Source organism: Gouania willdenowi, chromosome 8 (genome assembly GCF_900634775.1).
Source record: "Gouania willdenowi chromosome 8, fGouWil2.1, whole genome shotgun sequence".
In the NCBI taxonomy this organism is placed as follows: Eukaryota; Metazoa; Chordata; class Actinopteri; order Blenniiformes; family Gobiesocidae; genus Gouania; species Gouania willdenowi.
In genome coordinates this window covers 34,566,911-34,583,199 of record NC_041051.1, presented here as the reverse complement: position 1 = coordinate 34,583,199, position 16,289 = coordinate 34,566,911, and the positions used below count along the sequence as shown (strand labels likewise).

General features: G+C 45.0%; 1 protein-coding gene across 1 annotated transcript in view; it reads right to left on the bottom strand.

Moving 5' to 3' along the window:
* Nucleotides 1-78: 78 nt before the first annotated feature.
* The window catches only part of si:ch73-366l1.5 (FILIA-N KH-like domain-containing protein), a 30,997-nt gene continuing 14,786 nt past the window's right edge, over nucleotides 79-16,289 (bottom strand). The window contains exon 4 of the mRNA XM_028456306.1: nucleotides 79-329. Within this exon, the coding sequence (XP_028312107.1) occupies nucleotides 215-329 (115 nt within the window). The 3' untranslated portion in view covers nucleotides 79-214. The remainder of the gene's footprint in view (nucleotides 330-16,289) is intronic.

Genomic DNA, 16,289 nt, shown 5'->3' with positions numbered 1-16,289 from the left:
AAAGGAGAGTCAAATAAAACTAAGTCAACCTTTTATTAACAAACACACTGAGCTGATGATGATGATGATGATGATGATGATGATGATGATGATGATGATATAAACTCATCATGAGCTCACACAAAGCTAATAAAACGTCTTCAAAGACACTTTGTTTACAAACAGCTGGAGCCTGTTGTCATAGTGACCGTTGATGATGATGATGATGAAGGTGTCACAGTGAGTAGAGCTTCATCTGTTCCTCCATCTCTCCTTCAGTCACTTCACCCAAAACCTCCTGGTTCTCCCTGAGCAGCAGAAAGATAGCAGCTAGCTGCTGCTGCTGCACCCTGTAAACAACAACAATAAACAATAATAAACAACAACAATAATAAACAACAACAATAAACAATAATAAACAACAACAATAAACAATAATAAACAACAACAATAAACAATAATAAACAACAACAATAAACAATAATAAACAATCATTGTTGTGGTGGTTTTGAATGAAATGAGTCAAAGTTAAAGGGTTAAAGGTCAAATGTGGACACAGGGTTTATTTGGTCAAAGGGTTTTTGAGGCAGAGGTTTCAGTGTGAACGTCCCATGAATCTGTAGATGTTTTGTGATTTGATTAATTTATTGATCTCAAACATAAAACAATATAATACAATCATTTCTCACTAAAACGAGCCCCAGCAGAAGAGGAAGAAAGAAGCCTAACACTTACAGTATCCAGTCCATACAACCATGTAAGTTATATATATTCAATACATACGCATTCTGCACAAGCTTTATATTTACAGTTTATACATTCACATCTAACATATATACATACGTAAGCAACTTATGCGAAAGTGAGAACGACAGGTGAGTGACAACGTATTTTAATTTAATTTAAATTTGACCATTAATCAGCAAATAGACTTTAGCTCTTAGAGCTCATTTTTATCTGCAGTCCCGCATAAAACGATACAGTTCATAATATTTACAAACAGTGTTATTACACATTTTAAAAAAGTACATTCCAGAATCAGAATTCCTTTATTAATTCCAGGGGAAAATTGTTTACGTTACAGCCACAAAAAAAAAAAAAAAAAATCACAAATAAATAAATAAAAACAAAAGATAGAATAAACATTAAATAAGTGTATAATTCAGTAAAAGACTGTTAAAAATAGGGATCAGAAACACACACATTACAGTAGTAGAAAATAAAGTAAGATTATTATTAATAATAATAATAATAATAATATACAAATATGATTTCTATATTTCCAACAATCAAGCTGTGAGGTTACAGTGATGAATTATACAGGTTGATCTCCACAGACAGGAATGATTTCCTGTGACGTTCTGTAGAGCACCGTGGTTGGATCAGCCTGGTGCTGAAGGTTCTAAAGGTTCTTTTTTTTTGGCTCTAGTGACCTTTATATGACAGTTGCTTGACAGGAAAGGGGTCAGAGAGAGCAGGGAATGACACGCAGGAAAGGGTCCCAGGCCGGGAATCGAACCTGGACCGGCTGCAGGTGAGGAACTACAGCCTCCGTACATGGGGCGGGCGCTCAACCCACTGAGCTACACACCACCCCTAATGGTTCTAAAGGTGCTGAAGGCTCTAGTGGTTGTAAAGGTTCTAATGGTTCTAAAGGTGCTGAAGGTTCTAATGGTTCTAATGGTTCTGAAGGTGCTGAAGGTTCTAATGGTTCTAATGGTCCTGAAGGTGCTGAAGGTTCTAATGGTTCTAATGGTTCTGAAGGTGCTGAAGGTTCTAAAGGTGCTGAAGGATCTAAAGGTTCTGACCAGCACATCATGGAGTGAGTGGGACTCATTGACCAAGATGGTCTCCACCTTAGACAGGCTCCTCCTCTCTGAGTCCAGTTTAATCCATGTCACTGACCTTGTGGATGAGTCTTTAGAGTCTGTTGGTGTCTGTGACCCTCAGTCTGTTCCTCCAGCAAACAACAGCGTAGATGATCACACTCACCACCACTGACTCATTAAACATCCTCAGTGTTTTCCTGCAGATGTTGAAGGACCTCAGCTTTGGTCCTTCCTGTAGATGGAGTCAGTGTTCCTCCCCCAGTCCAGTTTACTGTCAATCACCACTCCCAGGTATTTGTTCTCCTCCACAATGTCCACACTGACCTCCTGGATGGAGACAGGTCTGACTGGCCTCCTGGTTCTCCTCAGGTCCACAATCAGCTCCTTGGTCTTTGTCACATTGAGGTGTAGATGGTTCAGCTCACTCCATGTCACAAAGCTGTCCACAGCAGCCCTGTAGTCCACCTCGTCCTCCTCCCTGATACATCCAACCACTGTCAGTGCAGTAGCTGAAGTCCATGGTGTAGGTGGTGAAGAGGAAGGAGAGAGGACAGTCCCTTGAGGGGCCACGCCCCAGTGTTGCTGACCACTTTGTCAGACACACAGTGTCTCAGACGTACATACTGTGGTCTGTCAGTTAAGTAGTCCACAATCCAGAACACAATGGAGGAGTCCACCTGCATCTCTGACAGCTTCTCACCCAGTAGAACCCAATGATGGTGTTAAAGAACATGACTCTCACAGTGCTCACTACCACGTCCAGGTGAGAGGAGACATGGTTGAGCAGGAAGGTGATGCTGTCCTCAACTCCAACCTTGGGCTGGTAGACAAACTGTAGTAGGTCCAGGTGTGGTCTGATAGATGGTCAGAGCTGCACCAGGATAAGTCTCTCCAGGGTCTTCATGATGTGGGAGGTCAACACAACCGGTCTGTAATCCTTGGAGCTGCTGGGACGTGATGTCTTTGGAACAGGAACCAGGCAGGATGTCTTCTACAGCACATGGACCCTCTACAGACTCAGGCTCATGGTGAAGATGTGAAGCACAAACCTTCAGTACTCTGGGACAGACTCCATCAGGTCCTGCAGCTTTTCCAGCGTGAAGTTTCACTAGTTGTCTTTTCACCTGGTCAGCTGTGATGTTTATTGTGGAGAGAGCAGGCAGTGTGGGGGGGGTCAGTACAGTCTAAAGGTGTGTGGGTGTTCAGGGAGCCAGAGGAGGAGATGAGATGATGGTTCACACAGAGGTGTGAAAGGTTAAGAGGAGGAGGATGATTGTGTTTGAGTGCAGACAGCAGAGGTGTGACTAGGGGTGACAGTAGGGGGTCCAGTAGACAGTATCAAATCTGTTGAAGAACAGATTTAGTTTGTTGGTCTGGTCCACACCACCGTCCAACCTTCTGATGGTGGTTGACTTAAAGCCAGTGATGGTCCTCATCCCTTTCCAGATCTCTGGTGTTATTTTGCTGAAGCTTTATCTCCAGCTTTCTGCCATACTCCACCTTAGCCTCTCTGATTGTCCCTTTAAGCCCCCCGTATTTATCTCACCTCCTCCCTATCACCATCTCTGAAAGTCCTCTTCTTATTGTTCAGGATGGCTTTGATGTCCTCTGTTACCCAGGGCTTATTGTTAGGGGAACATTTCACAGTCTGGGACAGTGGTGTCCACACAGAAGTTCATATCATAATGTGATGCATTCTGTGAGGTTATCAATATCTTGTCCATGTGATTCACAGACTACATCCTAGTTTGTAGCCTCACAACATCCTCTCAGTGTCTCAAACATCTCCTCACTGTCCTCGTGGTCGTAGGCTGGCGTTTCACCAGGGGCAGATAACGGGCTGAGGTGAATGAGGTTGTGGTCTGACCAACCCAGCGGGGGGAGAGGGGAGGAGCCATATGCATCAGTAACATTAGCATACAGCAGGTCTAACGTCTTCTCCTCTGTGGTAGGACAGGTCACATATTGAGTGAAGTCTTGTTGAGATGAACGTGATTAAAGTCACCTGAGATGGTGATGAATGGGTGTAACCAGGCTATGGCTGAGTGAATGATGTCACAGGCTGATGTTGGGTTTAGCAGCAGAAGGAATGTAAACAATCACCATTAAAACATAAGGGTTAGGGTTAATATGGGCGGAGCCCAACTATTTCATCAATGGCAAAACTTGTTCCTCTATAGTTTATACACCCTCTGCCCTTCTCAGATGTAAAGTTTAGTTGTTGTTTTTTGTTTGTTTTCTTTAGTGCTGACATGTCTGAGTTCCCAGAAAATGTTGTTTCACATTCAGACAAAATAGTTTTTAAGTCTTTGCATAGTTTTAGTGCAGTTGGAAGTTTGTTCCATTCTGAGATAGTTTTAAAGGAAAGTGCAGATTATCCTAATGCTGATTGTTGTTTTGTTATGGTACATTGGCCATTGACTGTTGACCTTGTTGTTCTGACCATATGATCAGTGGTTCATTGGACAAACCTTTTCAGTGATGGAGGTGTCACATTATTAATAATCTTGAATAGTAACTTTAGATAATATGTATTCAACGTTGAGCATTTTGTATTTAGTTAATATTTGACAGTAATGATACTGTGGTGATTTCCTGTCTAGAATCCTAAGTGCTTGATTATAAAGAGATTCTAAAAGTTTTATTGTGGATTTGTTGGCTTGTGACCAGCATGATACACCATAGAGGGATAATATCATTGCACTGAAGTAGGTTTTGGCTCCTTGTATTGTCAATTAATTTCTTATAGATTTAAATGTAAACAGATTATATTTTTTTGTATGACATACCTTTTGATATGTTTCTTAAAGCTTAGTCTTGAATTTAAAATGATGCCAAGGTATCTGAACTCGCTGACATATTGAATTTTTTCTCCTTTTATTGTAATTAAGGGGTACGTTTTTTTGTTTGGTTGTGTTGAGAAAAGCATTGCAACAGTTTAACTTACATTCAGTGTTAGAAAGGAATCATCCAACCATATAGAAATTTTGTCCATTGCCATTGATAGTTTGGTTGCGACTTGTTCATGGTCCCTCCTATCCGTGTAGATGACAGTGTCGTCAGCATACATCTGGACACCAACATCATCACACACAGATGGGAGGTCATTTATATATAAACTGAACAATAGTGGCCCCAATATAGATCCCTGTGGCACTCCCATAGTGCACTGTCTCAGTTGGGACACAGCTTCACTTACGTGGACACACAGTGTGCCCAGCTAAATAGGATTTTATCCAGCCAAGGGTATTCATAGCTATATTATATTGTTTCAGTTTGGACAATAACACCAGATGATTAACTGTATCAAAAGCTTTGCGTAGCTCTAAAAATACAGCACCTACCACCTGTCATGTGTCAAGGCTTGATTTAATTGATTCCATAAAATAACAACAGGCAGTTTCAGTAGAATGATTAGTTCTGAAGCCAAACTGCATAGGGTGCAATAGGGACTCATTTTCAAGGTGTCGTCAACTGTTCAGCAACGACTTTCTCTATAGCCTTTGAAAAAACAGGGAGTTTACTTATCAGTATATAGATGCTTATCGCTTGTTTATCGTAGGATTTGTAAATAGTGGTTACAATGGCAGATGCAGTGGGAAAAGCACATTTCTCAAAGGAACAATTTATTAATGTAGTTATTGTAGGTGTTAAATAATGTTTGTGGTGTCCATGGACTTGACCTCAAGGAATATAGTTATTGCTATATCATGATTGCTATATCATGATTGCTATATCATAAATCTAATATTAATGACATCAGTAAAATATACAAAAATTTACATTTTGTTACAGTTGTGATTAGGCATATTTTTACTAACCTATTAAGTATACAATGCCAGATACAAATACATTTACATTTGAACCACTATAACTTACCTTAGCGAGCACTAATAGTAAATGTTACAAAAATCCTTGAAGACAATTTTGTTCCAAAGAAGTATCAAACCGTTCATTATGTACCTCAGGTTGTGGTGTATACCATGCCCCACTCAGTTTTGCTTTATGTCCAGGCTGTTGACAATAGAAACAAACCCTATAAACCTTTTTCAGACTTCTGCATTTTAAACTGCAAGTAGTGCGCAACAACTTCCTGTGGCTATAGCTTTAGCACTAGACAGTGACAAAAATGGATCAGTCTCGGCGTGGTTGTTTTTGTTCTGTTCCTGGTTGCTCTTGTGGGGCAAGAAAACAGCCATACCTGTCTTACTATGCTTTTCCAATGGACCTGGACAAAAGGAGGCAGTGGATCCAAGCAGTTAGGAGGAATGAGGGTCCGGAATTCTGTATAAAACCAGGGAGCACTTTTGTACGCAGCCAGCACTTCACTCATCCTTCTAACCCTAACCTACCATCAGCCGCCTTAAAAGTGGAGCTGTTCCATCTCTCTTTCCCTGGAATAATTTTATCGCACCACCAAAAAGGAAGTCTGCCTTCGAGAGGGCTCAGAAACGGCAGCTTCTCCTCTCACAGCAAGCTAGCCAGGCTGAAGCTGCTACTGCGGTCCACCCAAATATCTGAGATAGTAATTTGAATCAATTTGTCATTCATAATTTTAGTCAAATATAACCATTACTACATTTGCAGGATGTGATACAGCACCACTGTGTAGTTATATACCACCATCTAGTGTAGCTAGCGGTTAGGTCACAAAGCAACTTCTTTTCTTACCTTGATAGCTGTGGATATATTCTTCATGGAAGAACTTATACCCCTTATCAAGTTTATTTGTTTGGGTATTCGTCGCCTCTGCATCAGCGAACAAAAAGCTGGCAAGTTAAGCAACGCTGTTGAAAAAACAAGAGCCATTTTCAATTAGACCCACAAAAACAGGAAGTGACTCGGCACCAGGAGACTGTGGTGACTGTTTTACATTTATAATTCACCCAGTGAATGGGAAGTTGTAGGGGAACTTATTTTGTAGAGAAGGGTGTTTCAGGGGGGAAGTATTTTGTGTGTGGCACATGCTGGGTTCTTCTATGTTAGAGAGAGAGAAGAAGAGCTGTGTTAAATGGCAAATAAAGATTGGAGTTCTGTGCTGAATACTCCACCTCCGACTCCCGCTCTTCGGCTCTACAAGGTGATACTTCTGGTTGTCATTAAAAAGGTCTATCGTTGCCAGTTTCTTGGCTACTTAGGTCAGGACCTGGGTTTCCCGTTGTCTCACGATTGGTGTGTCGTCTTCCACTCCTGGACAGAGGCGCAGACTGATGGGTGTAGCGGTTTGAGTACAACGGTGCTTCTTTATGGGCGTTGATGTACTGCAGGGCTAACTTGGCCACAGTTAGCCCCTCCACCGGCTCATGCTCCTTCACCCATGTCCGGATCTCTCCTGGAAGAACTCGCAGAAACTGTTCCAAGATGACAGCTTCACCGATCTTCTCATTTGTGTGCTGCTCTAGCCAGAGGGCCTTCAGTCGGTGATACGTCTCCGTTGGGTTCTCCTCAAGTGGAACCATTGTCGACCAGAACTGTTGACGGTGGGTTGCAGGGGAGATGTCAAACTTTGTTTGGAGCGCTTCCTTCAAGTCCGGCTAAGAATGTGCTCACTCCTCGTCCATCGCGCTGTAGGCCTCGAGGGCTTTCCCAGTGAACAAAGGAACTGGACGACATGCTCACTCGCCCTCAGGCCAGGCCCAGGTTCTGGCAATTTGCTCAAAGTGCAGCAAATAGTTAATGTCCTCCCCAGACTGATATTGAGAAATCTTTGGGTCACTGCAGGGTCTGCTCTCTGCTCTGGCAGGTTCAAACAGACCGCTGTCCCTGGTCACATGCCCCCCAGAGGGCAAACTACGACGCGACCGTGGTGCTAAGGTGGGCAATTTCAACCTAGGGCTCATGGCTGCCCATGGCGCTGGTGACACCTCCGCAGGTTGCTCTGGCTCAACCACTGCTTGCTCACCATTCTGCCGTTCTTGGTGCGGCAGTGACGCCCTAAGTCCTCTGACAGCATTCCCTTTTCCCTTCTTTGCTGATCAGCCAAGAAGGTCCTCATATGAAAAAGTAGCTCCTCTGTGGTACCTGAGCTCTGGTTGGCCCACCATTCTTGGTGGGTCAACGGCACCGCTCTCCTCGTCCTTATCCCATGTTGCCCAGGATGCGGCCCCCTCATCCAGGGCCAGGTTATAAGCCGTTGTTGTGTTTTCAACACACCATATGTTGTGGGTCACAAATAAACTCTGAAAAAGTCTGGAAGTTCGAGTTTTTCAGTTTATTCAAAGTGCGCAAAAAGTGAAAAAAAAGTGAAGATCCTGTGCTATTTAGAAAAAAAAGAAAGCAAAAAGAACATCTCATTGTTCACTGGAAAAAACAAGATCTTACTCCAACCATGAGTTTGGCCTGGAGATGTCACCCACACTGCAACCAGGCATAGACTGAATTCCCATTCACAAACAGCTCCTCCTGTATGCCCAAACTCCTTCCACTCATCTTACATAAAGGAGGAAAATGCATTTTTTCAATAAACAAAGTATTGTATTGATTAAATTAATACAATTGTTTCTTATAATATAAAACAAAATACCATGCCATTCCTTCACTGAGTGATGCACATAAGGCAGTGTAATTTAAAGACAACAAATTATTTATATCTATGGACAGCTGACCAATCATAACGCGCACACACATTGTTGAAGATCAGGTACCGTACATGTGCCTCTGTTTGGGCGTTCCCCAAGCCATGAGTTCTCAACTAGTCTCATCCTGGGACCCATATTTTGCCACGGTCATTAAATCGCGATCCACTTTTTTATTTATTTTTTTATTCAACCAACCAAAATTAGTTTTTCAAAAATATCTGTTACACATCTTTTTTTAAAACAAATCTACTGCAAATAATTTCCTGTGCAAGATGCATTTCACAGCATGCCTGTCAAAAGAAACATTTCTTTCAAAATAAAAGACAAGTCCAAGATGAGAGACATTAAGTATTTATTCATTTTTGACCAGCTGTCTGCGACCCTCTAAGTACAGATCCACGATCCACTTTTGGGTTCCAACCCACCAGTTGAGAATCGCTGACCTAAGCAATGTATGCGGAAGTGAGACCGAGAGGTGAGTGACAGCTTGTGCAGCTGCAGGATCCTGTGTGTACCCATGATCTCACTGTTACCCCCAATTTCCACTGGATGTGGCTCTGCTGCGTTACGTCACCGCCGCGTCACCAGAGCTGATAGGTTTCTATTAAAGTTTATGTTAATTTACACCAGGTCCGCTGCGCTGCGTGTCTGCTCCTTCACAGCTCCGACAGTCCGGTGTCCTCCACCAGATATACACAGGACTTCTATTTATGATGGACACCGGAGCACGACGCATCAATCAGCACAGAGCAAATGAAGCTAAACAGGAAGTTAAGCACGTACTCTGTGTTACATACCACTGTGACCTGCATATTTGTATGTGTGTGTGTCAACAGTGTGACGTAAGCGGGAGCCCGGTCTCCCATGGAATTGTGGGTAATGCTAAGGAAAAATAAAGCTGCTCTCTAAAGCACACAGTTGCCGTCCTCCTAATTGAAATACAATATTGGCGACGAGGATGGAGTTTTTTCCCGTCTCACCTGTCTCTCCGTTCCTCGCTTTGCCGGGCGAGCCGCCGATCCCGTGGCCGCTGGTTTGAGTCCTTTGAGACGTTTATCGCCGCCGCAAATTTGAACACCTAGAGGACGAGTTTATTCGGGATCAGTTAGCCGAACACGCAGCTGATCACAAACTGCGTGAGAGACTGCTTATGTCCCCGGACGACACAACTCTGTCTAAGGCAGTGGAAATGGCGTTTCAGCTTGAGTCGGCTGCTCTGCTAGCATCGCGGCTAACGGCTACAGGTCTGCCTCCTTCTCTCTCCACTCCGCTAGCTCAGACTGTGACACCGGCAGACCAGGCTCCCGGCCCTGCTTTTCCTCACACCGAGCTCGAGGTTAACGTCGCGGGACGTCAGGGTGCCTCAGCACGCCGGCCATGCGGGAACTGTGGCTCGTATTCCCACAAGGGCACCGGTTTGCCCAGCCACGGGACAGAGATGTCGGCGCTGCGGTAGGCTCAATCACTTTGCTAAGGTGTGCCGCTCAGCACCCGCTCCCACAAGAACCCAGCGCCACTCATCCCGCCCATCAAGCCCGACCACCATTCACTCGGTGGGTGCCAACAACAGACCTTTCACCTGGTGCACGGTGGAGCTGGATAACGTGTGTTTACCGCTGCTACTGGACACGGCTGCCTCCAGGTCTCTTCTCAGTGAGTCAACAGTTCGGCGACTCTTTCCCAGACACACTATCAAAGCAGGAGCAGAGGAGCTGTACGGCTATGGACACACTAAAATTAACATGTTGGGCACTGCTACCTTTTCTGTTTGTTATGGATCCAGGACCCTCCCAGCATTTACGTTCCAGGTGTCTCGGCATGGTGCCAACCTCCTCGGTTTCGACCTGTTCTGCGCCCTGGGTTTCGCCATCACTGACAATCTGGGTGCTGCTATCCTGACCGTGACCACGCCATGGCAGCTGCGCTGGCCGTTGCTTTTCACTGGGCTGGGCTGCCTCACCGCCGTCAACCACCAACCGCTCATCGACCCAGCTGTGAAGACTGTCATCCAACCTCTGCGCAGGCTGCCCCTCACTTTGCGTGATGATGTCACTGGCGAGCTACAGAAACTGCTGGATGCTGGCATCATCGAACGAGTCGATGCATCGCCCTGGATCTCCAATCTGGTGGTGGCAAAGAAGAAGACAGGCGGCCTCCGCCCCTGTGTCGACCTCAGACAGGTAAACAAAGCGGTGGTCCCGGACAGATACCCACTGCCCACAGTGGAGGAGCTCTCTGCACAGTTTCATGGCTCAACCGTCTTCTCGAAGCTTGACCTTCGCCAGGGCTACCTGCAGGTTCCCCTACACCCTGGCAGCCGCAACCTCACCGCCTTTGTGACCCACATGGGGGTCTTTCGCTACACGCGGATGCCCTTTGGACTCAGCTCCGCTCCCAGCTGCTTCCAGAAAATCATGGCCACCATCTTCGCAGGCATTCCTGGGGTGGTTGTGTACCTGGACGACATTGTGGTGCACGGAGCAACATCCGCCCTGCATGACGACCGCCTTTCCAGGGTACTGGATGTGCTAGCCGGTCACAACCTCACACTGAATGGGGAGAAGTGCATCTTTGCGGCTCAGGCTATTGAGTTTGTGGGGTTCCGCTTGACCGCTGAGGGGCTAAGCCCACTGCACTCGAATGTCGATGCTATCCTGCCTCTGCCTGAACCCTCCTGCCCGGCGCAACTATCATCGTTTCTGGGGATGACTGCGTTTTACTTGCGTTTCCTTCCCCTCTACTCAGACACTACTGCGCCGCTGCGTGCTCTCCTGAAGCAGGATGCACCCTGGATCTGGTCTCCTGCGTGCTCTGCTGCAGTCCGCCGGCTTAAGTCACAACTGACCTCCTCACCTGTTCTGGCCCACTTTGACCTCGACAGCCCCACGTTCGTGACCTGCGATGCATCCAACACTGCGGTAGGTGCGGTCCTGTCTCAATCTCACCAAGGGACTGAGCGTCCAGTGGCGTTCGCTTCTAGAGCGCTTACTCCAACAGAACAGAAGTACTCTGTGGGAGAAAGGGAGGCGCTGGCCTGCATCTGGGCATGTGAGCGGTGGCACATGTACCTCTACGGTCGACATTTCACACTACGGACCGACCACCAGGCCCTCACGGCCCTCCTAGTCACAACCGGTTCAGGCAACAAACCGCTGCGGCTTTACCGGTGGTCTGAGAGGCATACAACTTCTCCACACAGTTTACCCCAGGCAGGGAGAATGTGGTAGCAGATCTCCTCTCCAGAGCCACACCTGCCTCTGCACCAGACACCAGCCAGGACTCCTCAGAACCGGAACTGATCCTCTTGCTCCACACGCCCCTCGAGGCAGCTGTTTCACTGAAAGACCTTCAGTCGGCCTCTGCACAGGACCCTGTTCTCACCCAGCTCTGCACTTTCATTCGTAACGGCTGGCCTGCCAGGGTTCCTGAGGAACTAGCGCCCTTTCACCAGGTCAGAGGGGACCTCTCCTGCTGGAATGACGTCTGCGTGGCGAGAGGGCTATGCACAGTGGTCCCGAGCACTTTGAGAGAACGGGTCCTGGCCATGGTCCACGACGGCCATCTGGGCGTCGTGAGGGTCAAACAACGCTGCAGGGGCCTGGTCTGGTGGCCGGGCATTGACCGCGACATCGAAGATCTGGTCAGAAACTGTACGGCCTGCCTCACCAGTGGTAAGACCGGCTCTCCCCCACCCCCACCCTTGCAGCCCGTGCCGTGGCCTCGGGCTCCCTGGACCCACATACAGGTGGACATTTGTGGTGAACTTCATGGCACCCCTCAGCATCAGCGCTTCCTCCTGGTAGCATACGATCTCCACTCCAAATGGCCGGAGGTGCTGCCTGCCGGGTCTGTCACCACTACAGTGGTCATCGGTTTCCTCTCCTCTTTGTTCGCTCGCTGGGGTGTCCCTGACGCCATCACCACTGATAACGGGCCTCCGTTTGTTTCAGCTGACTTTGTGGCTTTTGCAGAGGGGAGGGGGATAAAGCACATTAGGACTGCCTTTTACCACCCGCAGGCCAACGGAGGCGTGGAGAGGTTTAATCAGACCCTTAAGAACGGGCTCAGAGCACACATGGCAGATGGCCTGTCGTTCTCAACATCACTGCAGAGCACCCTACTGCACTACAGAGCAACACCCCACACTACCACTGGCAACTCTCCAGCCCTACTGATGCTAGGGCGTGAACTACAACTTCCTTTGGACCAACTGCGCCCTCCGGTGAGAGTTACTCCAACAGCAACACCCTCCCCAGGCGACAGAGTGGATCAGCAGCAACGTACAATGAAGCGGTGGTTTGACAGGAGACACCGTGTGAAACCGCCTACACTCACCGTATCAGACTGGGTCCGAGTCCGGCGACCCACTCGATCTCACAAACTGCTCTCTTTCTGGTCTGCACCAACACAGATCACAGCACAACTGGGGCCAGCCACCTTCCGCGTTACCGATGGTTCACGCTGGCATGTCAGCCGCCTCTGGCGGGTGAAGCAACCATCTGTGGCGGATCAGCAAGCCGCAGCTCATCCACGCTGCACCAGTGGGGTCTGGGACCTTCCAGATGTACTGGCGGAGACCCAGGCTGGACCAGATGTGCGGGCTGAACCCCTGCAGGCTGGACCCCGTCCGGTCCGAGCCCGCCAGAGGCCCTTGTACCTCGATGACTATCTTACTGACTTTTAATGCACCAGCATAGTGTATAGCCTGTGAGGTGGCAGAATAATCCACCGGGCTATACGGGTAAACTGGCAGTCTCCCCGGTTTATCTAGCCAGGTTGGCCGTTTGGCCTTGATGTTAGTTTGTGCATTGGGGGGGGGTCTTAGCTCATGACCATTGTTCAGATGTTTTAAGGGGGGGTGTAAATGTTACATACCACTGTGACCTGCATATGTGTATGTGTGTGTGTCGACAGTGTGACGTAAGCGGGAGCCCGGTCTCCCGGGGAATTGTGGGTAATGCTAAGGAAAAATAAAGCTGCTCTCTAAAGCACACAGTCGCCGTCCTCCTGATTGAAATACAATACTCTGCAAAAAAATATCATGTTACTTTTCAAAATAAAACACTTCAGATTATGTTTGAAGTAACTACATCATAAAAAAGTCATAATGTGTAAAAACAAACTCACATTTACTATATTGTTTCCTCTCATACTGTAACTCACTGTAAACTGCAGCAACTTTGATTTAGTTCATGTTTTACAGTTTTATCTCTTCTCTGTTGATAAAAATGTGTCTATGACAAATCCAGAGTCCAACCTTCTTGTTCTCCTTCGTTAGGAACACTGACCTGTTTATTTGTTTATTGTTGAGTTTAGAACACAGACATTTAACTGCGTTCTCACGTGATTATATAAATATTGTGAGAACTGCTCTGTCTCGTGACGTCACAGTCGTCCAACCAGAGTGCACCGTGACACACTCTAAATGCAACTGGTGGGGATTACTGGACGGTGGACAGTGGAGACGTATCCAGTGGAAACCCCCAGGTTAGGATGAATGAGGTGACATACAGGGACCTGGAGGCTTCATAAAGTGTCTGTATACGTTTTGTCGTAGGTCCCTCTCTTGCACTGCACCCTAAGGCACTCCGCGGTGCCTTACGGTGCTTTAAGCAGGCGAGGCAGGGAAGAGAGCGCAGCGCACCGTGGAGTCTATGGTAATGTGGAGATAGGCATGACTCATCACAAATAATACACCATGACTGTATATTCAGAGCTTTCTCATTGATCAATCTCTGATCGATCAATGGAGCTGCCATTGATGGTTTAAACTCATGCTGACTGTGATCATCTCATTATAAACACATTAAACACAAAGTAATCAGAACAGGATTCATCATTTTAATCATAATCAATCATTCTGATTGATTTCCTTTAATCAATTGTTAAAACTGTAGAACTTGTAGAACTGAGTCTGTTCCCATTGGTCCATCTTGAATGATTTTAAATGATGCGTTCGTCTGCAGCAGGTAAACCATACACTGTGTATCCATGGCAACCAACCTGTTTATTGTCCAATTAGATCCTGGATTAACGGAGACAACCGTGATTTAATCCTGAGCTGGGTTTGATCTAACCCCCTCTGGTTCTTTTGTGTCAACACTAAGAAAAATAAAATAAGTATCAGATGCACACGAGTAACAAAAGTAAAAAAGTTCCTCTGTGTTCCTTTTTTACACAAACAATGTAACCAAAGTATTGGTTTGTTCCCTGTGTGCTCAGCAGGTGGCGCTCTGAGTAACAAACACAAACACTCAGTTATTAAGGGTTTTTAATTTGAGTTTTTTAAGAGTTTTTAACAAACATCACCTCAGAAGAAGAAGAAGAAGAAGAAGAAGAAGAGCACACACATCACACTACATTAGATAAAGATTAGATTTAGGGCCTATATTATGAATCTAGATAATTATATCATGGATTAATCTCCTTAGCGAGCTTTAACTAACCAAACATTCGCCGTCAGACAGAAGCTGTTTTACAAATCTAGATCACAACACGCTGAGGTAGGCGTGTTGATTTCAGTCTGGTTAACCGGTGCCCTCTAGTGCCGGAGGAGGATATTACAGCGTCTGACCAATCACACAGATGAACTGTAGAACGTCACAAATGAGAAATAATTCTTTAAAAATAAGAAGAATTAAAACACTTAATTCAGACTAAAAACAACACTGTTACTGCAAAAAGTAATTAATGCAGGAATAGACGAGTGTTAATAACATTTAAATTTGTGAGTATATAAACAGAGAATCACTTTCTCTTTGACCTCGTCTGTGTCTCTGATGCTGCGTTCATACACATCTACATCATGAGGTGGAACATATTTATACTTTTATGATCTACAGGACTGAGCCTCTTTGCTTCACCACAGAATCAGATCCACTCTGTGACGTGTTCACACATCACCTTTTATTGGACAGCTCGCTTTCTAAGAGATCTGATTGGTCAGGAGGCGGGACTTTAACACTTGCTAAAATCCTAGCCAGAAAAAAACCTGCTCGCGACCAGGCGAGTCATTCAGCATAAGTTACCATGGTGATTAAGCTCTGTAAGACGTTATCGAGCACACACTGATTAAATCCTGGAAGTTAGCGCAATAAGAGCTAATCTAGATTCATAGTACAGGCCCTTAGATCTCTGTATACTGAACTTTACTGAGTATGAGTGAAAGTATTGATCACTGACAAATATTAAAATATGTTCACATCCAACGTCACTTCAGTGATTATAGTTGTGAATAGTATGAATAATGTGAATAATATGAATAGTATAAATAGTGTGAATAATATGAATAGTATAAATAGTGTGAATAATATGAATAGTGTGAAGTGTAAATAATATGAATAGTGTGAATAGTGTGAATAATATGAATAGTATGAAAAGAGTGAATAATATGAATAGTGTGAATAGTGTGAATAGTATGAATAGTGTGAATAGTATGAATAGTGTGAATAATATGAATAGTATGAATAGTGTGAATAATATGAATAGTATGAAGTGTGAATAGTGTGAATAGTGTGAATAGTGTGAATAGTGTGAATAATATGAATAGTATGAATAGTATGAATAGTATGAATAATATGAATAGTATTAATAGTGTGAATAGTGTGAATAGTGTGAATAGTGTGAATAATATGAATAGTATGACTAATGTGAATAATATGAATAGTATGAATAGTATGAATAGTGTGAATAATATGAATAGTATAAATAGTGTGAATAATATGAATAGTATAAATAGTGTGAATAATATGAATAGTGTGAAGTGTAAATAATATGAATAGTGTGAATAGTGTGAATAATATGAATAGTATGAAAAGAGTGAATAATATGAATAGTGTGAATAGTGTGAATAGTATGAATAGTGTGAATAGTATGAATAGTGTGAATAATATGAATAGTATGA